The sequence below is a fragment of the Chrysemys picta genome, chromosome 10 (assembly GCF_011386835.1).
Source record: "Chrysemys picta bellii isolate R12L10 chromosome 10, ASM1138683v2, whole genome shotgun sequence".
In the NCBI taxonomy this organism is placed as follows: domain Eukaryota; kingdom Metazoa; phylum Chordata; order Testudines; family Emydidae; genus Chrysemys; species Chrysemys picta.
In genome coordinates, this window is record NC_088800.1 from 70,568,067 (window position 1) to 70,589,412 (window position 21,346).

At 39.5% G+C, this 21,346-nt stretch overlaps 1 protein-coding gene across 3 annotated transcripts in view; it reads right to left on the minus strand.

The window, feature by feature from the left end:
* Nucleotides 1-21,346, minus strand: part of SMG1 (SMG1 nonsense mediated mRNA decay associated PI3K related kinase) — a 123,294-nt gene that overhangs the window by 43,377 nt on the left and 58,571 nt on the right. For all 3 annotated transcript variants that reach the window (XR_010591185.1, XM_065559966.1, XM_065559967.1), the window contains exons 19-25: nt 20,874-21,014; nt 10,620-10,819; nt 10,093-10,289; nt 8,378-8,542; nt 7,336-7,490; nt 2,893-3,038; nt 1,939-2,140 (exon numbers count right to left, since the gene is read on the minus strand). Coding sequence is in view for 2 of the 3 variants with exons in the window: in XM_065559966.1 (XP_065416038.1) it covers nt 1,939-2,140; nt 2,893-3,038; nt 7,336-7,490; nt 8,378-8,542; nt 10,093-10,289; nt 10,620-10,819; nt 20,874-21,014 (1,206 nt within the window). In the remaining variant the exon portion in view is untranslated. The remainder of the gene's footprint in view (nt 1-1,938; nt 2,141-2,892; nt 3,039-7,335; nt 7,491-8,377; nt 8,543-10,092; nt 10,290-10,619; nt 10,820-20,873; nt 21,015-21,346) is intronic.

Sequence of the window (21,346 nt, forward strand, 5' to 3'; positions counted from 1 at the left end):
AGCAGCCCATGAGCTGCAGGTTGAGAACCACTGCCTTAGAGTCCTGTGTAGAGCCTTGTTTACACAGGAGTATGCTGATAGCCTGCAACAGCCAAAATCTAACTCCTCACCCAATCCTTCTACCCTGTTGACAGCATATCAGTTGAGCATTTCAGGAGACCAGATTCTTCTAGAACAGTATCAGTCAGCCAACTGAGATAAGACATTGAAGATTGAGCCCACAAGCCCCTTAACAGACAATGTCATGATTCAAATGTTCAAGTGTTCTGTTACCATCTGCTGGCAGAAAGGAAATATGAAGTGTCTGGACTGACAAAGAAAAAAAATCCATGTTCACTATGAAAATGTTTATATTCCCATTACTACTGCAGATTTGTTTGATTAAAAATTTCTCTCTAAATACAGAGTTTCTCCCTTTTGCTTGATTCTGCAGTGAAGTCATAATCTTAAATGGGTATAGAGCAACCCTAAAAAGCTTTTTAGAGGGTGTACAAATTTGGTGCCTAAAAACCAGAAAAATACGTAGATTTGACAGACTATCTGGATAAAACTACACCTGCCCCACACAACTCAAAATGATCAAATCTCTGCACCTGCAAACAAACTATTTGTGGATACTTAACATTGAAAATCTCTGCCTGCACAGACAAATGTATCTAAAACGGATAAGGATATGAAGTATTCATAACTATTTCTAAACAAAATATTTTCAGACACATCATAAAGACTTGCCCACATTATGGATTAACTACATGGCAACTTTTAAAAACAAACCATTTGTTATGTTTATATGAGGAAGGCCACCAGTTTTACTAACGGAAAAAAAGGCACACACTATCCTTAGAAATTCAAACTTCTTGACAGACTATATTTAAACTTTTCCCCCCCAAGAATTTATTTTTAGGCCAAGTCTGCATGTGAGAAACTTCAGACAAAAGATTTTTTTATTAAGTTTATTGGATCTTCAAAAATAGATCTTCAAATGGAATGGCTACAGAAGTCTTATCTATTGCAATTCCAACTTAATTTTAACTAGAGCAGAGGTTTTGGACCCATGGACAACAGATGATGTCTAAGGTGTTCGCAAAAGACTGTCATGACCACAGAACAGTGGTTTTCAACCTGTGGTCCTGGGTGTCCACAGACTACGTGTAATATTTCCAAAGGGGTCTGCACCTCCATTTGAAAATTTTTAGGGGTTCACAAATGAAAAAAGGCTGAAACCCACTTGAGTAACAAGTCAAATGTCTGCTAGAATCCTAGGTGCGCTTTTTTTATATTTAGTTAAAAAAAACCTAAAGACTATCATGATTCATTAGATATATGCAGGACTGTTGTAGCTGTGTTGGCCCTAGGACATTAGAGACAAGTTGGTGAAGGTGAAAACATTATCTTTTATTGCACCAACTTCTGTTGGTGAGAGAGACAAGCTTTCAAATTTACACAGAGATCCTGAAGAGCACCACTGCTTGAAAGTTTCTCTTGTCAACAGATGGTGATTCAATAAAATATATTACCTCACGATCACCTTGTATCTCTAATGAATCATTAGATATCAATCGAAATAATCTTTTCATTTCTGAAGAAAGCTTTAGAGTCAAAATATTTTAATTCACAAATCTAAAGAATAAAAAAAGATACAAGTGAAAGACAAGAGATTTTAAAAATTATTCTAATTGAGAGAATGGATGAATCCCCTTACAATTAAAAAAATAACAAACAAATCCATTATCTTCTGCAGCCAAATAAACAATTTAAGAGGCCTTTCCTAATCTTAAGAATCATGAAAGCCCCAAAGGCTTATTTAGGATGGTGTCAATTCACTACTTATCTATTATAGCTACTATACATCAAGGAAGTTTTCCTACTAAATCATTATAGATTTTGCATCACAAAAGATAAAGATCTTATTATTGAATAAATTAATGAGAACCTTACTTTATGTAGTTAAAGTCTGCTTTTAAATTGACTGAGGTATTACTTGTGCTTTTTTTCAAGTCATGGACAGCATTCTGCCATTCTTGTACAGAAGACCAATCAGCAATTGCAATGTAACATTCACATGCTTTGTTACCCAAGTAATTTATAACTTCAGGTGAAGAATCACTTGGTTTAGTCAGAACAGTTTTTCTAGCTTCACCTGTGAAATTAAGAAAAATCAATATTTAAGAAAAATAAATCTCATTACTTGACAAAACATTTGGAAATTATGTTTAAGGCAAAAAGTTTCATCTGCTTTAGATAAAATTAGTTACACAATATTTACAGTGCCTAACTTCTCATCTATAGCATATTTTATCACCTGTAAAACTGAAATACTTATGCAAGAGGCTTTGGAAGAGTTTAGTTAATATTTATAAAGAAACTGGAAGATAGAAAATGATCTGATCAGTATAGAAGAACTAAACTAATATGTGCACCTGATAATACACACAAAAAAGTGTACAAAATACTCCTTCCCACTTCAAGATTTTAATAGAGTGCTGTGGCAAGGTCTCATTTAAGGCTTCTTTTTATACTATAGTACATTCATGAAGTATACAAATAACTGGAAGTAATGCGTATTATTTAAGTCTAAATAATTAGAACTAAACTGCTTAAAATACAAAGTACATTTTACTGTGTGTTATCCTTGCTTTTAACCATCTCTTCACTAGGCTCCAAACCTGCAAATATCTGTGCATGTGCTTATCTTTACATATATGAGTAACCCCAATAACTTCAACTGGATTTTTCACTTAAACTTGTACGTAAGTGTTTACAATGTAAATTACTAAGGTAATTTAACAAAGCTTTACTGTTGACTATATTACCTGTAAACCACAACAATGTATGTACATATTCAGTACATGGAGTTTGTGGCCATTTAAAAAAGCAATTAATAATACTTACCATTCAAAGAATGCTTTGGGCTGGCATTATTGCCACTACTTGAATTGGCCAACTTCAGGACAGATTTATCAAAACCAGCTATGGAGCAATCCACTCCTGTCATGGAACTCAAGTGCTCCTGGTATTCAACAGTTGCTTTTTCAAACCTTAAATATTTAAGATTTAATGTTTAGTCAACATTTCACAGCAATGATTTTCTACTTTTTGTATATGGAGTTTGTATTAAAATTTCTTATAAAAGAGAATGAATGATCCCTGCAATGCCACAAGAATAAAACAAAGAAAGACTACAGAGGATTTCTCCCTATGGTAAAACGTGGAAAACAGAAGTGGTGGGGGGGAAAGCTACTGAAGGTGGGTGATGTAGTTACTGATCTCTTTTATTCTTGGAACTTTCTTTATCCTTCAATCCAAAACATCAAACTGGGATCTTTAAAAAATAAGGTTGAATAAGATGGAAAACAATTAAGGTTGTCAGTTGATAGAGATAATTTCACATATATGAAACTATGTATCAGCTTTTCATGCCAACTTCAAATTACTATGAACTGAAGCAAAATTTACTTGCTGGCACTGTTCTAGATGAATAGCTTTAATATGATTTTCACGTGAGAAGTCTGCCAGAAACTCCCCTCCCTCACAGGAGACAGAAGCAACAACACAGCAGGGTGAGGACGAGCAGAGCTCCCTCAGCTATGTTGGTTTGGGGAGACAGAACGGAAGCCATGGTTAGTGGAACGAGCTTCACAGCCTCTAGGCCCTAGTGATGTCAGCAGCTGGCATTTTACAATTTGAATTCTAGACTTGTTTTTTTGCTGACTGTTTGCTCCCCCTAACCTCATTCTCACCCCTCCATTGCCAGTGTCACTCTTCCTGAACTCCTGCCTCTCAATGACCTTCCCTCAACCCTTGCTCCTCATATCTCCCTTGCTCTGCTGCCACTGTCCTCATAACAAAACGTTTTTTAAAAGAACAAAGGAAAACCACGGAACAAACAGGACACATGCTAACTGCCATGGCCTCTTTGCTTGTATGTGTACCTCTTTCCCAGCCTGATGTTTTCTCCTTTTTTGACTCTAAAGCCCTTGCAACAAGGCTCTCTCTCTCTCGCCTGTTTGGAAAGCACTTAGCATACTGGGAGTACTTCCACAGATGAAAGATGACTAGACGAACAGCTTCGTTATATTCACATAGGTTTGCTACTCATGACTAACTGAGAAAGGCAAATATTGGATTCTTTCTTTCTCTGCTTACAGGAACCACAAGCAGGAGACAGGGAGCTGTAATCTGGCAAGGTTACCTAACTGAGGCTGGTATGGTAGGAGTGCTTATCAGACACTGCTGGTCTTGTTGAGGAAGCTGACGCTGTTTGAAGGAGAAGAGCCATGAAGTTCCCATTTCCCTCACTCAATAGAGCAGGACAAGAGAAGATCACCGGTGTGATCTGCAGGCCTGATTTGCATCCATTCTGCCACTGACTCTTCATGCCTCTGACCAGATCCTATTTAAGGTATGTCGACACTTCAGGCAGCGTGTCTATGGGCCCTGACTGGTGGCAGAGGAAGGAAGTGGTAAAATGTTGGAGGTAGAGAGACAAAGAAGCTAGTCCTGCAAGAAGACGCTTCGACACAGGCCAAACCAAGCAGTTAAGAAAGCAGGGGCAGGAAGCACCTGTGACAGAGGCAGAGGTGGGGAGAGAGATTAGGAGTGTTTCTTTCAGTATGCCAGCAGGATAAGATGTATACATAGACACAGAATGTGTGTGTGTGTGTGTGTGTGTGTGTGTATGTTCTTCCCTCAGGTGAATTTTTAGTCCAATATGTAAGACAAAAGTACTTTGGTATGGGTGGAAAGGATGCTTTTCCCTATGTGTTCAAAAATCAGAAGACTGCCCACATTAGAACTATACAACATAATCTCTCTTCTATAAATTATTAGCTCTGTGGGTTGGCAGTAGTGCTAAGTATATAACCCATGAGGACCTTTAAAAAAAAAAACCCACAGTGTTTTATTTTAGTTTATTGCATACAGCTAACAGCACAAATCCCAAATTTAGGTGTCTTTGACTGTTTTAATTTAGGGCAAACAAAACTAGTCACTTTTCAACATCCCGAAGCGCAGATAATGACAGCTAGTTTAAGTAGCAGTTGGGAATAATTCTTACTTTATTTATAACAAAAAATGTAAAGGCGCATATATATATATATATATATATATATATATATATATATATATATATATATATATATATACACATACATACATATACACCTTTACATACACATATACACACACACATATATATAATTATATAATAATTGTATCTGACTTTTTCCTTCTACCCGCTAGTCTTTGTATATTGCATATTTTCTTAGACTGTAAGAAGGGTCAGGGACTGTCATCCTATGCCTTTGTGCAGCACTTAACAGAATGAGATCACCATCATCATGATAGAGAGGCTCTGACTAGTACTGCAAAACAAATGTTAAACCAAACAATGTAAACCAACATTTCCCTTTTCACTGCTAATCTTCCTTTCAGAAATGTCCCATTAATTTCCTTTTTCACTGTGGCCTGTTGTACTAGTCATATCCCAACATCTCATTAATCTGAAAGGATGTTGCATAACAACAGATTTGCAAGCTTTGACTATTCAAATAGTTGAATAATATATCAAATATTATTTTGCTTATTGAGTCACACATGTAATAACTGTCTTGACACAGTACCACTGGATGTCCATTAGCTAAACAATGTTTAGTGCAGTGGATTTTAGGACTGATGGTTTTCTGTAAGTCTTGGTACAGCAACAGTACACATTACTAACAAAATATTTCTGAAGAACACTCTTTGTATCTTACAAAGATATGCATTATTTGAAGGACCTAACAAAAGAAAACAGACATCAATAATCCTTATAAAAATTCTATAGATTTTTGCCTATGTTTTGTTTGTCCACACATGTACCTAAGAATTAACAGGGTATCTCCGCTTTCCTTTCTGGGATTCAGTAAGTACCTTCCACAGTGAAAAGGTGAGTTGTTTCCCCAAAAGTGGATGAAAATTTCAGTATGTTTCAATGTATTTTGACCCACTTTTTAAAATCTACCACACTGACCTACGGATTCTTAGGGCATGTCTAAACTATAAACAAGTCGACCTATGTTAGGTTGACTTACAGCCACAGCAGTAATTACTGCAGTAGTTCAGGTCCACACTGCCCTTCGTCTGTTGGTGGTTTGTGTCCTCACCAGGAGCGCTTCCACCGACTTAAGAGGGGCAGTGTTGGGGGCTGAGAGCCAGGGCTCTCAGCTCTGTGCACAGCTCTCTGCCAATAACCCAGCTCGCCACTGGGAACCCAGGTGCCCCTCCCCCCCTTGGCTCCACACCAGGAACGGGGCAGCCACACTGGGCTTCTCAGATCCCCGCTCCCCCCCGGGAATGGAACAGCCAACCAAACTGTGGGTGCGGAGCTGCCCGCCAGGTGCGGAGCTGCCTGCCAGGCGCGGAGCTGCCTGCCAGGCGCAGCCGTGCTCCGAGTTGCAAGCAGAGAGCACCGCGGGGGGGAGGGAGAAGGGGGAGGAGGACACGACAGCTGGGCTCCTGGTAGGGAGTCTGGGGGAGATTGGAGCAGGGTGGCAGCTCAGCTGGGAGCAGAGATCAAGCAGTAGCTCAGTTGGGGAGCTGCGAACCAACTTTCTTGTAAATTTCACAGCTTCAGCACAGCCATGAAACTGACAAGAATGACAGCCAATAGATGTAAGTAACGCAATGTCTACAGGGACACTGTCGTCCTAATTACATCAACATATGCCCTATGCCTCTCAAGGAGGTGAAGTTATGTCAGTGTAGTAGGGCACTTACATCCGTGGGAGCAAAGCTGTCGTGTGCACACTGACATAATTAGATCGACATAAGATGCTTTATGTCAACCTAACACTGTAGTGTAGACCAGGGTTTATCTGCAATTTAAGATACCACCTCAGTGGTGATCAACACTCATAACACACACAAAAAAAGGGTTAAAATCCAGATCTGAAAAGTACATCTGGATATCCTTAAAGAACCTTCAGATTACTACCTCTGGCCAGGAAACCGGGTAAAAAAAATTCAGATTAAACAATCATTTGCAACATAAACCTGGCTAAATAATGCTGCTACACTACAGAGAATTTATGAAAATGTAACAGAGCACAGCTGATCCTGGAATACTGACAACTTAGTGATGTCCTTACGCATCTGTTTTAAAAAAATTCTAGGACATGCTAACCATCTCCCAAAGACATGTTAAAACTGAACTTCTTGTTCAGATAAGGAAACCAGAAGAGCGGCTTTGATCCATGAAGCAACTTACATTAATTGAGATAAAAATATTGGCACTTCATGTATTTAGAAAATAAGCTCATGTTTAGACCAGTTCTCCAGTCATTTGTGCCAACTTACCGTCCTTCTGCTTGCTGAGCTACAGAATTAATCCAAGACAGACTCTTCCCAACTACAGCAGAAGACCAGACAGCTAGTCCTTGTATAGCTTCAGGACAATGAAGCTCACATAGTGCTTCCACCAACATCATAATTGTCACTTCTAATTCACTTCCCTAGAAATGAAGTTTAAGCTTAATTTAATAGATCTTGTTTGAAGAGAAAAGCTATGTACATTGTTAAATGTTTTAAATATGTAATGCAATATATTTCACATTTATATTTAATAAAGTATTCTCAATGGTCACAGTTACCCCACTCCCAAAAAGAGTAGAGCAAAGAATCTTTGAAAACCAGACGCTGTACACTACCCTCTGAAAAACGCATCCAGCTCATGGCCTATACTTATGTAAAGACGTTACTTTTTCACAAATCCCCAGAAATTCATCAGCAGACAAATTACTACCTAGGCATAAATCTAGAAAGCCTTTTCTGCTAAAAAAAACACATCTTAAGAAGGTCAAATAACATTATTGAACAAGTCATCAGTACCCTTCAGCTTTTATACAAAGGGTTCTAAACACAGTGGTTTTTCCAACTCATTGTGCCAACATTTTGTAGAAAGATCCTCTCCTGGACCACATCCTCTTCCAGTCCTCATCCCAGACCTTGGTCAGAAAAGGGTTGCTTTTCACAATACCAGGAAGGGCTCCACAGACAAAGTTTGAAAAATACTGGGTCTACTGGAAGTTTTTGATACTTTTGCAAGTTTTAAACAGAGGCTTCTTACTTAAACAGTGGGAATTATATAGTTCAAAATATGAGCTAGCTCCAGCATCTGTTTACTATTAAATCTTTGACTAAATGTGTAACACACAGAATTTCCAAATTTTAATTATTTTGCTAGAAAAAAACTCCACCCCCGCAAAAATAGATAAGTAAAAGTTCAAAACTGTTGCTCGAGAATACAGTTTTTAACAGGCCTATTGCTGTTAGTTTACATACAATACTATGGAAACGTTTTTTTCTTCTACAGCCTACTAAATTTTGAAAAACACAGTACCTGAGAGATATTATTGGTCTTCATTTCTGTGAGTAAATCAAAACCATGTCTGACTGTCACAGCAGGTTGACCAGCCAACAATCCAACCCGCATGATAGAAAGTCTAATCCGAGTTAGCCAATCTTGGCAGGTCTGGCGGTTAGTATAGAAGAATGTCCTGATAACCTTTACAATAGAAAAAAAAAAAAAAAGAAGAGATCCTGAGTTTTATAAAACAATACTTTCAATTTTTGTATAAATTAAAATAGATGCATTATAATATTTAATAATATGTAGAACAGCATAATCTTTATCGGGAAGGGTTCCCCTCTCTGACTAAATTTTCAAGTGGTGTAATTTAACTATAGAATGATTAAAATGTAACAACATCGTCATGGGAAGATTTCTGTCAGCAAGTCCATTACAAGAAGTTACATTTAAATGTGTTTCAACTTGTCCTTTCAAATTCTCTTTCCCCCATACCTAAGAAGCCCTACTTACAATGGATGATTTCTCAGAAATATTTTTGCTTTATTCAACCCTCTGTCAATACCTGCCTCTTGGAGGACCACATTTCCATATGAAAGAGGCTGGAAGTTGGGGGAAAAGAAGGGATGAAAAGAGAGAAATTCTGCCTCATCAGTGACTTGCTGCTTCTTGCCAGCCTGGGAGAAAAGAATTCAGCTTGATCCTTAAAATTTGGTCCCCTGCACAGTAGCAAAATATACTAATTCTAGACTACTTCCAAATTCAGTTTGACCTGACATTGGGAAATTACAACATACATTATAATTATAGAGATTCTGAGGCAAACACACACAAGTGGTGCAATAACTTTCTACCAAATATTATAATCAATCAGATTTGGATGGATTTGTTCTCAACAAACAGAAATGGTTTCTTTGGAACCCTTCCAATTACATATCTGGACAGGCAAAATAGCAAACAAATAAATAATTCTTGCAAAAACTCATTGCAATTACGATACAATTTACAATGTTAACAGCTTGGCCATTTTACAGATTGTTTAAGCAGAAATGGGAAAATAGCAAAGTGGTCCTTTCAAATTTTTAAAGCTATTTGCTTCTATGAAGGCCAATACTTCATAGATTCAACTGTAAATACATCAATTTTTATTTCATATCCAACAAATGGCACCTTGAACCCCTCACAATTGAATACATTTCATAAGTAATTTTGATAATAGCTTAACAGAGCAGTGGCTACTGTACCTTTAATTCACATTCAGTAGTTATTCATTTTATCATCTGCAACCTGTTTGATATTGTGCTGTTATGTAAACGGTTACTCAAGAAAATGATGTTCCCTTTTCAGTTGTTTAATAGTAAATAACATTAAATCAAGTAAGGCAAAACAAATTGAAGGAATATATCATGTTTGTTTTAAGAAATTAGACAAGCAAGGTTAAATGAAAATCAGAACACAGGCCTAAAATATTTGGAAACAAAGTTGCCTGCAGTTGATCTTTTTCAAAACCAATGTAAGTTCCACCAATAGGGAGAACAGCTAGGCAATCCTGAGCTTTTTTATTTTTAAAGTGGAAAAATTGTTGGCTTATAATCAGGGTAGTATATCGGACATTTCTATAGAAAAGTTATTACAAGGAATCATTCAGAATGGCATCTGATTCTTGATAAGCATCAAGTGACATACAGTGAAATATTCCCACTTTTGTGGGACAGTTTGCAGTACTGTCAGCATTGAAAGACACAAACCTTGGGTGGAGAAGTGAGTGCATTAGCACATCCTTCATAAGCATTGTACATCAATTTCTCCAGATTCTCCAAGTACTGTAGAAGGAGAACAAGTCTAAGCTGATTACTGCTGTGTCCTTCATCATTGTCTGCTGTAGTCCACTGGCTAACATCCTGATCAGGGTTTAATGTGTGGGCTGCAAGACTTCTAATGATACCTATAAACATTTGGTCAGAACATTTCAACACATTGGTTATCAAATAATCAGGTATTTACATCTTTACAGAATATAAAAATAGCTGTGAAAATTGAGTCTAAAATCATTAACATGTACTTCAACAAATAAAAAACTACATAAAATGCCTCCAAAATTATTATATAACTCTTGATTTGTTGACATTTAAGAAATGTCTAAAAAAGCAGCAAATTGCTGAAAAAGAAAGTAATTTTTTCCTATCTTGAACATAATTTAAGAAAATAGCTCACTGCTTTATTTCTTAAATATACCATAAAATATACCATAAAAAATATACCTTCTTTACATTACCTTCAATTGTCTGGAACGTATCTTGGGCTCTACCTAGAGGGGTTCTCAACTTAGAAAGGACTGTAAACTGAGCTGCTTCCCAAACAGCCCACTGCCAAAGTACAGCATCCGTCTTTAATAGATTGCGCGGAATGGTTGATTGATCACGCTTATCTAATCTCTGGCAGCTGTAGAACAACCTTTCTAACCAATTGTCCTTCCTGAAAAAAAGTTAAGACAAATACAGCAATTCATATCTACATACATAGCTGTAAATGTATTTCAGCTTGTAGTTGATTACTCTTGTAATCAAACCTCTAATGGACCTATGTTTCCTATGGTCATGCACACATGAATATACACACACAGGATTACTCTGCAGGAACAAATACAGCGCTCAAGAACATTGCAAAAAAATGACTTAAAGGCAGAAGAAATGGAGATAAAGGGTTTGCTATCCGAAAGTAAAGAAAACACAGTGCAGAAAACAAATTTGAAAAAGAGGCATTCACTTTTGGTTAAAAATGAAAATGAACACAGAGAAATAAGATATTCAAAATTCAGAGAGAGAAAAATAGATGTGAATAGAGATTAATGAAGATGGTGAGGATTTAGCAGCATAAAATATTGCATCCCAAAAACTAGAATAGTAAATAGTTTCAGCTGGTGACAAAAACTGGAAAAAGGATTTCAGACATTCTCTTCCAGGTGTACAAAATGACAGAGAAGGCCCACAAGTTAGAAAGACCGCAGTGAAGCCAACTGCAAGTAGTACAACTCAATATCTGTTCCAACACTGTCTCCTCTTTTAACATGCACCACCACCACCAAAACATGCCTCATTGTCAGTATGCATTGAGTCTGCAGTCTCAGAATGCAGATGATATCAGTATAACTTCTCAGTGTATCATATGTCAAATACATGAGAAGGAGATAGGCATCCTACAGAAATAGTATAAAGACATCTGTATTGACTACATATACATTGAGCTCATTGGGGGGGCTGAGGGGAAGGAAGGGGCATGTATAACTATATGGAACATATGGTTCCTGGCAAGAAGGTTGATGGCTTCTGGAGTACCTGAGGAAGCAGTGTGCTATATCCCAGTCAACATTAATTTGTAGCATCTTTTGTGCACAATGGGACTAGCTGTATAGAGGGACTGGGTGCATCAAGCTAAGGAAATCCACTATGGTGATGGTGCGATTAAGACAAGAAAAAGAAGTTACTCAAATTCACCTATCACACCAAGCTGACAAAGCTATCAGAAAAAAATATAAACTATTAAACAGACCATAATTAAAAAAAAAAAAACATATTTGCTTACAGCTGAAAAGACCTTAATTTTAAGAGTGACTTGGCAGGGATAAAAGGAGGAACAGATGGTTGAAGACTATGATGTATATAGAATTTGCTCTCTGGGTTCACAAATGCTGCCTTACCTAGTCTGCTTTCAGAAACTTCTGAAAACACCGAAGGCCCTCCTAATGCCATATGACCAACCCAGTCGTAATAAAAAGTAAAAGCAAAAAACATATCCAACTCTTTCAACATGGATGTGAGCAGAGTAGTGGGTTTTAGTAGCTACATGGTGACAAAATGGAGTATACAAAGGCTTACATAACATCTCTTCTTGTAGATTTAATACATTAAGTCTTTACATATCAAAAAGAATTAACTGAAACTTTAAATTTAATATTTACAATTTGCATTAGTGAATTATGTAATTTTAATAGTTTCTGCCTGGAAAAATACAGCAATCTTTTGTTCTTCAAGATGTGATGCAGACGTGTATTCCATGCTCTGGAGCTGGGACATACCCGTAGCAGAGGCTCTCACACCCTATGGCTGTAGAGCCTCCCCTGGCCGTATACAGGTTGCACTGCCCTGATCCCCTCAGTTCCTTCACATAAAAGGTCAGAAGTACAGACTCCAAATGCAGAGGCCATGAAGGACAGGTCGTGGAATACACATTTGTATCACATCTGGAAGAATAACAGTTACAGGTAGGTAACTCTTTTTACTTCAAGTAGATGCAGCCGCGTATTCCATGTGGGTGACTTGCAAGCAGTACTTGCAGGACGTGGGGCTCAGAGTCTACTTAAAGAAGGCAGCAGGTCTATCTTCCCAAAGTTTGCATCTGATCTGGACACAGCTGTAATGACATAGCACATAGCAAAAGTATGCAAAGAGGACCAAGTGGCCACCCTGCAAATGTCCAATATAGAAACGCCTCATAGAAATGCTGTTGACGTTGCCTGAACTTGCTTGGAATGCACTCATACCCCTTGAGGAGGTTTAGCATGGGCTACTTCATATGCTGTCACAATAAATGATGTTATCCACCTGGAGATTGTCTGTGAAGAGACCACTTGACCCTTCATTCGGTCTGCATATGAAACAGACGAAGCAAGGAATGAAAAGGTTTAGTTCTAACCACATAAAAAGCTAGACATCACCTGACATTCAAGGTATGAAGATGCTGTTCCTTTGGGGTTGAATGCAGCTTTAGGAAGAACACTGGTAAATATATAACACTGTTCAACCACCTTTGCTTTGGGTGTGGCCTCAGGGTTACTTTGCCTTTTGAAAATTGCATGTGGTGAGGCTCCGCCATCAAAGCCTGCAACTTGCACACTCTCCTTACAAATGTTATCACCACAAGAAAGGCTGTTTTCTGACACAGAAGGTGGAAAGAAGAAGTTGCTAGAGGCTTAAATAGAGGTCCATGAGAGCCACTAAAACAGTATTAAGATCCCACAAAGGAACTGGCTCTTTAACTGGTGGGTGGAGAGGAGTGTCTCCTCCTTTCAAGAATCTCACTGCCATGGAGTTTGAAAACACCAATTTCCCCTGGCTAGGTGGATGAAATGCTGAAACTGCAACCAGATGGACTCTCAATGAACTAAGCAGAAGACAAGAACACTGAAGGTATAACAGGTACTCCAAGATGTCCTGGACACAAGCCAGCTTTGATTGAACTCCCTGGGCTAACAACCATATTGAGAATCTGTTCCACTTAGCCAAATAGGCTGCCCTGATGGAGAGCTTCCTACTGTTAAGCAAGACCTACCAGACTGCCTTTGAACATTGTTCCTATTCCTCATCTAACCATACAGAATTCATGCTGTGAGATGCAGGAGTGGAGTACTGGATGCAGAACTGGACCATGATGCTGAGTCAGGAGGTTAGGATGATGAGGAAAAGATATGGGAGGGCAAACAGCTAATGTGAAGAGGTCAGAGAACCGACATAGTCTTGGCCATGCTTGATCAATAAGAATGAGCTTGGCACAATCCAATTTCAGCTTACAGGAGTGCTGATTATCAGCTCAGATGAAAAGCACCAGCCCAGGAGCCCAGATTGAGATACCCTCGGAAGCAGAACTGCTGGCATTTCTGTTGTCTCTCATGGCAAACCGGTTGACCATCAGGATGCCGCAAACTGCAGAGATGGATTGCACACTGCTGGGCTTCAGAGCCCACCCCTGCCAAGGTGATCTGCTAGATGACTATGAATACCAGACAAGTGACTGGCTACGGGGGTAATGTTTTCCCAATGCAAAACTGCCAGAGCCTGACTGCCTGCTGATAAAGCACATTGTAGTGTGCCTACTTGGCTCCTCACATAGTACAAATCAGTGGTATTGTCAGTGAGTATGACAACCGCTGAGCGCCTGATGTGATCTCGAAAGGTCTGACAGGCATTGTAAATGGCATGAAGCTCCAGCACACTGATATGCAAAGAAGCTTCTCATTCTGATTGCATGCCTTGAACTTTCAGCAAGTCCAGATGTTCTCCCCAATCTATAAAGGAGGCATTGATGACTTATAGTACTGATCAGTGGGTGCCGAAAGACAGTAACACCCTGGCACACATTGCCCTGAATTGGTGGGAGAAGTCAGACCAGCAAGTCCAAGGGGTTGCGACTCAGGTGACAGACCAACTTCAGCCACATCTGAAGAGGATATAGGCACAGCCTGGCATATTGAACTACTTGCGTGCATGCAGCCATATGGCCTAGGAACCTCAGGCATCAGTGAGCTGTTGTTGAGTCTGAAGCTCCAGACATACATGGTGGATCGCCTGGAATCAGTAAAAATGCTCTCAAGCTTGGAGAGTCTATCAGGCCTCAATGATCTTAATTCTTTGAGTTGGAACCAATGTTGATTTCCCGCAGTTTAGGATGAGACCTAAACAAATCAAATAGGTGTAGTGTGAAGTGAACATGAATGGAGGACCTTCTCTCTGGACTTGCCCTTCGGCAACCATTCATCCAGATGTAGGAAAATATGAATTCCCATATTCCTGAAGTACGCTGTTATCAGAGTCATACACTTGATATGAACCCAGGAAGCAGAAGACAGATCGAAAGACAGCACAGTGTACTGCCAGTGCTAGCCAGCCATGACAAATCAGAGATACCTCCTGTGGCTCAGGAGGACTGCTATATGGAAATAAGCATCCTGCATGTCCAGGGCAGCAAACCAATTGCTGTGATTCAAGGCGGGGACAATAGTTCTAGGGTGACCATATGGAATCCTACGTATCTGATATATTTGAGATTGTGGAGGTTGAGGATATGTTGTCTCCTTCCCTTGGACTTGGGGATCAGGAAATACCAGGAGTAGAACCCCTTTCCCCAATGCTGCAGGGGGACCTCCTCTATGACCACCAAAGACAGTAAAAACGTAACCTGCTCAAGAAGCAGTGTCTCATGAGGGGTCCCTGAAAAGGGACGGGGTCGGGGGGGGGGGAGGCTGGATGGAGAGGAACAGTATGGCATATCCCAATCTGACTGTGTTTAGGATCCAATTGTCCATTGTAATTGAGTCCCAAACACTGTACAAGTGGGCCAGCTTGTCCCTGAACTGGGGGCATGGAAAAGGAGAGGTTACACAAGTCAAAATGGGTACCTGCTAGATGCCAGGGGGGCAAATGGGTGGGAGGGGCTGGTTAAACCCAGAACCAGAGGACCTCCTCCTTTGTAACTGCTGGCTTTTTCTGGAGTAATCCCACTGCCACACAGGATGGGACAATTATCAAAAAACTGCAAGCGGTATAACTGCTGCAGCTGCTTACCACTACAGTGGTGCCTCTTCACAGCCAGAGCACATAAAGTAGCTCAAGAGTCTTTTAAAAGAGGGCAAAGTTTTGTTGGTTTTGGCTGAGGTACCCGCCATGTCCAGAGCTGCCTGCAACAAATTTTTGGCCAAATGGCTTTCTGCAATAAATACCTTAAACTCTTCCCTGGAGGCTTCTGGCAATTTGTCCATGAACTTAGATATGGCTGCCCAATTGACAAAGTCATATTTAGAGAGCAACACCCGCTGGTTCATATTCTCATCTGCAGGCAGCGGCACAGACAGCTGCAGTGACACAGGAGCCGGCAAACAGAGCTGTAAACAGGGGAGTTTGAGTGGGAGTTCTGTTGGAGGAGAAGGCATTTGTTGAGGCTGGTAGGGGCAGTGTGCTGAGAGAGAAGCTGAGCCCTGACGCCAGAGGAAATAAAATGCCGGTCAACACTCCTCCTAGAAAAGTCATTGTCATCTCCCCGAGCCCCGGAATGGGCCCAACTCATTTTTTAGAACCTCTTTCTCACTGTACCAAAAATGGTGAACGACCCCTTTTTCTCTTGGGGGGCGGGGAAGCACCAGAGCCCGAGCACAGGATGGCATCGTTTGCTGGATCCAAAGGTGTCTGCTGAGGATATGAGGGCGTCAAGGCCTGCTCCAGAAGGTTCTGCTTCAACTGCAAGTCTCTTGCCACCTGAGTCCTCTTGGTGAATGACTTGCAGATGGTGCACCTCTCTTTAATCAGACCCTTGCTGAGACACAATAAGCTGTTGGGGATAGCCCCCCTACATGATGGACATTGCTTGAACCCTGGTGAGGGCATCACACTGGGCAGCTAACTACTCTACTAACACTAAACTAACACTTAAACTTAACCTAAGGTACTAATATTACTATATAAAAGTTCTCAGAAAATTAGGAGTGAAAGTGTGACTGCTTAATGACTACAAGCTGCATGGAATCTTTTTTAAAACATGAGAGGTTCAAATTAAATGTTTACCCCAAATTTAAAAAAAATTGTAAGAGGACCAAAAAAATTCCACCATGGCTAAACAGAGTAAAAAAGAGAGTCAAAAAAGCATCTTTAAAAAATTGGAAGCCAAATCCTACTAAGGAAAATAGAAAAGAGCATAAACTCTGGCAAGTCAAATGTAAAAGTATAATTAGGTAGGTGAAAAAAGAATTTGAGGAGCATCTAGCACACAACAACAAAAATGTAAGTACAATAGAAGCAGGCAGCCCTCCAATCAATCAGTGGGGCCACTGGACAATCAAGATGCTAAAGGAGTACTCAGGGAAGACAAGTGCGCTGTGGAGAAGCTAAATGAATTTTTTGTATTGGTCTTCGCTGCAGAGGATGTGAGAGAGATTCCCACAGCTAAACCATTCTTTTTAAGTAACAAATCTGAGGCACTCTCTCAGACTGAGGTGTCAGTAGAGGATGTTTAGGAACAAATTAATAAATTCAACAGTAAAAGTTACCAGGACCAGATGGTATTCATCCAAAAGTTCTGAAGGAACTCATACATGAAGTTGCAGAATTACTAAATGTGGTATGTAACCTATCACTTAAATCAGGCTCTGTCCAGATGACTGGAGTATAGCTAATGTGACACTAATTTAAAAAAAAAAAAAAAGGGGGGGGGGGGGCTCCAGAGGTGATCCTGGCAATTATAGACTGATATGCCTAACTTCAGTACCAAGCAAATTGGTTGAAACTACAGTAAAGAACAGAATGATCAGACACATAGATGAACACAATTTGTTGGGGGAAAGAGTCAATTGGCTTTTGTAAAGGGAAATCATGCCTCACCAGTCTATTAGAATTCTTTGAGGGGGTCAAAAAACATGTGGACAAGGGTGATCCAGTGGATACAATGTATTTGGACTTTCAGAAAACCTTTGACAAGGTCCATCACCAAATGCTCTTAAGCGAATTAAGCAGTGATGGGATAAGAGGGAAGTTTTTTCCATGCATCAGTAGCTGGTTAAAAGGGATGGAATAAATGGTTTGTTTTCAGAATGGATAGAGGTAAATAGCGGGGTCCCCAGAGGATCTATATTGTGACCAGCGCTGTTCAACATATTTATAAATGATCCAGAAAAAGGGGTTAGCAGTGAAGTGGCAAAGTTTGCTGATGGTAGAAAATTACTCAACATAATTAAGTCCAAAGCAGACAGTAAGAGTTACAAAGGGATATCACAAAACTGGGTGACTGAACAACAAAAGGGCAGATGAAATTCAGTGTTGATAAACGCAAAGTAATGCATATTGAAAAAAAAAAATAATCTCAACTATACATACAAAGTGATGGGGTCTAAATTAGCTATTGACACTCAAGAAAGATCTTGGAGTCATTGTGGATAGTTCTCTAAAAACATTCGCTTAATGTGCAGCAGCAGTCAAAAAAACCTAACAGAAAGTTAGGAACCATTAGAAAAGGAATAAATAATACGACGGAAAATATACCTTTACTATAGAAATTCATGGTACTCTCCCACCTTGAATACTGTGTGCAATTCTGATCGCTCATCTCAAAAAAGATATATTAGAAATGGAAAAGGTATAGAGAAGAGCAACAAAAACAATTAAGGGTATGGAACAGCTTCCATATGAGGAGATATTAAAAGACTGGGATTGTTCATCTTGGAAAAGAGATGACTAAGGGGGAATATAACAAAGATCTGTAAAATAAAGAATGGTGTGAAGAAAGTGAATAAGGAAGTGTTATTTATTCCTTCACATAACACATGAACCAGCAACACCATCACAGGACCTAACCAGATCAGCTACAACATCACCGGCTCATTCACCTGCACGTCCACCAATGTTATATATGCCATCATATGCCAGCAATGCCCCTCTGCTATGTACATGGGCCAAACTGGACAGTCACTACGCAAGAGGATAAATGGACACAAGTCAGATATCGGAAATGGCAATATACAAAAACCTGTAGGAGAACACTTCAACCTCCCTGGCCACACAATAGCAGATGTAAAGGTAGCCATCTTACAGCAAAAAAACTTCAGGACCAGACTCCAAAGAGAAACTGCTGAGCTCCAGTTCATTTGCAAATTTGACACCATCAGATCAGGATTAAACAAAGACTGTGATTGGCTATCCAACTACAGAAGCAGTTTCTCCTCCCTTGGTGTTCACACCTCAACTGCTAGCAGAGCACCTCACCCTCCCTGATTGAACTAACCTCGTTATCTCCATACTGATTTATACCTGCCTCTGGAGATTTCCATTACTTGCATCTGAAGAAGTGAGGTTCTTACCCACGAAAGCTTATGCTCCCAATACTTCTGTTAGTCTTAAAGGTGCCACAGGACCCTCTGTTGCTTTTTACATGAACCAGAGTCACCCAATGAAATTAATAGGCAGCAGGTTTAAAACAAAAAAGTACTTCGTCGTACAACGCATAATCAACCTGTGGAATTTATTGCCAGAGGATGCCGTGAAGGTGAAAACTATAACTGGGTTCAAAAAAGAATTAGCTAAGTTCATGGAGGATAGGTCCATCGATGGCTATTAGCCAAGGTGGTTACGGATGCAACCCTATGCTCTCGGTGTCCCTAAACCTCTGATTGCCAGATGCTGGGACTGGACAACAGAATGGATCACTTAATAATTGCCCTGTTCTGTTCATTCCCTTTGAAGCATCTGGCATTGACTACTGTTGGAAGACAGGATACTGGGCTAGATGGACCGTTGGTCTGACCCAGTATGGCCGTTCTTATGAGGTGAAGATACCACACGGAGCTCCAACTCTATCCATGGGCAGTCGACAGGAACCGAGGCGGTGAGGGCAGCACCACCTTTATGTGGCCAGGGGAAGAGCGATGACTGCAGGGCATAAGTGCTGCCCCTATAGGTACTGTGAGGCAAAGATCTCTGGCTCACCGGTATGTGGGGTGCGCACACCCACATGGAATACATGGCTACATCTACTTCAAAGAAGAATCTTACTTTCTTTAATTCAATGGAAAAGTGATTGAGGATTAATAACATCTTAAAAGGTCAGGATATATAAAGCAATTTTCCCACAGCGACTGCATTCCTGCAATTACTGTTTATTATTTGTATTGCAGTAACATCTCAGTCTGTAACTAATCCCCCTTGGTTATAAACACAGTATTGTAGGTTTTGTAGTGTGTGATGTGAGGTGCATTCATTTCAATGTCTACACAATCATATTGTGTATGCTATAAATATAATCACATTTGTGAGATTGCACACAAACAAATGTACTGGCATCTGCATTTAACTGAAAAAATAGTACATGCAACTCACAGGGCTAAATTGTTATAATTTGGTGGCTACTTCAATCACACCCCTATGGGATTTCTAAACTAAATTTCTTCACACGTATCTAAAGGCTCAAGCATGAGAAGTTTCATTTTTAAAAATAAATCCCCCAAGTTAGCCAAGTGTAAAACTACGTGCTTGGGTGGAGCAACACCAACTACAATGGGTGTCTGCTCACATGGAGTTCTTTATAGAACTGGGGCCTAAGACTAAAGATATCTTCCCACAAGCACTTCCTAGCCTGATAATTCTAACAGCTCAATGGAATTTTACCAAATTTTCCAAAACAAGGTTAGCCTTTGGGCTGAGAAAAAGAACGAGAAGTTAGAGCACAAAGTACACACACAGTTACAAATATCTGAAAAAAACAGTCATGTAATTAAAATGCTTGTTCAACTACATTGTCACTAGCACAACCCTATACACAGTTCTCGCTAACTGAAAGGTTGAGAGGGTGAACAAAAAGCAGGGTTTTTTTAGTTGAACAGGAGTTTTTTGAAAGGTGGAAGCAGCCTTCTACCACCAAAGTGACTTTCCATAACTCTTAAGAGCAAGAGGCCCAAGTTCTAAAATGAATCCAATTCTTCCAGGGTGCATTGAAAAGAGCTGCCAAAGCTATTTGGTCTTACATATTTAATAAAAGCAGAGTCTCAAATCCCATCACAGGTAATATCTATATTATGAAGCAAAACCATTTGTAAATTAGTTGTTACTTTTGAACTGGGTCTGTTGATGGGTTAATTTAATATTTCAGGATTCAAGGTAACCAATGCAAACCAAAACACATTAAACTTGTTCAATAATGATAGGCATATATTTAGTAAATAGTCAAGTGTGGATTCTACATGATACTTTTTTATTTTAAAGGTACAAAAAGTTCTTACCCTGTTCTGTGACAGCTCCCATACAAAATAAAACTAATGACATCAGAGAAGTCCTGTGGATGGAATGTATTACTTGGAGCTTTGCTCATGTGATTTCTTACAGCCAAAGAGATTTCTTGTATTTCTGTGTGGTTGTTGTTACTACAAACAAAAAAACATGCAAGATATGTCTGATCCTCCTTAGACCAAACTATACTATAGAAGGAAGTTCGCAAAACAAATTTAAAATTATTCCCGGTATTTACTAACTTTAGGAAAGAAACTGCAACACTATTTCAATTTTAACTAGTTTTTGCATGTACAGCAAAAAGTCCCTAGAGCTCATTGGACCAATCTTATCCCACACAGGCCTAGAGAGAAGGTGTAAGCAAAAACTAAAGAAGTAATGTACTTTATCTCCAATTACCTGTACATTTGTCATTGTCTTTTTTTTTTTTTTTTACCTTTTTTCAAATCAGTGACCTCAACCAAGC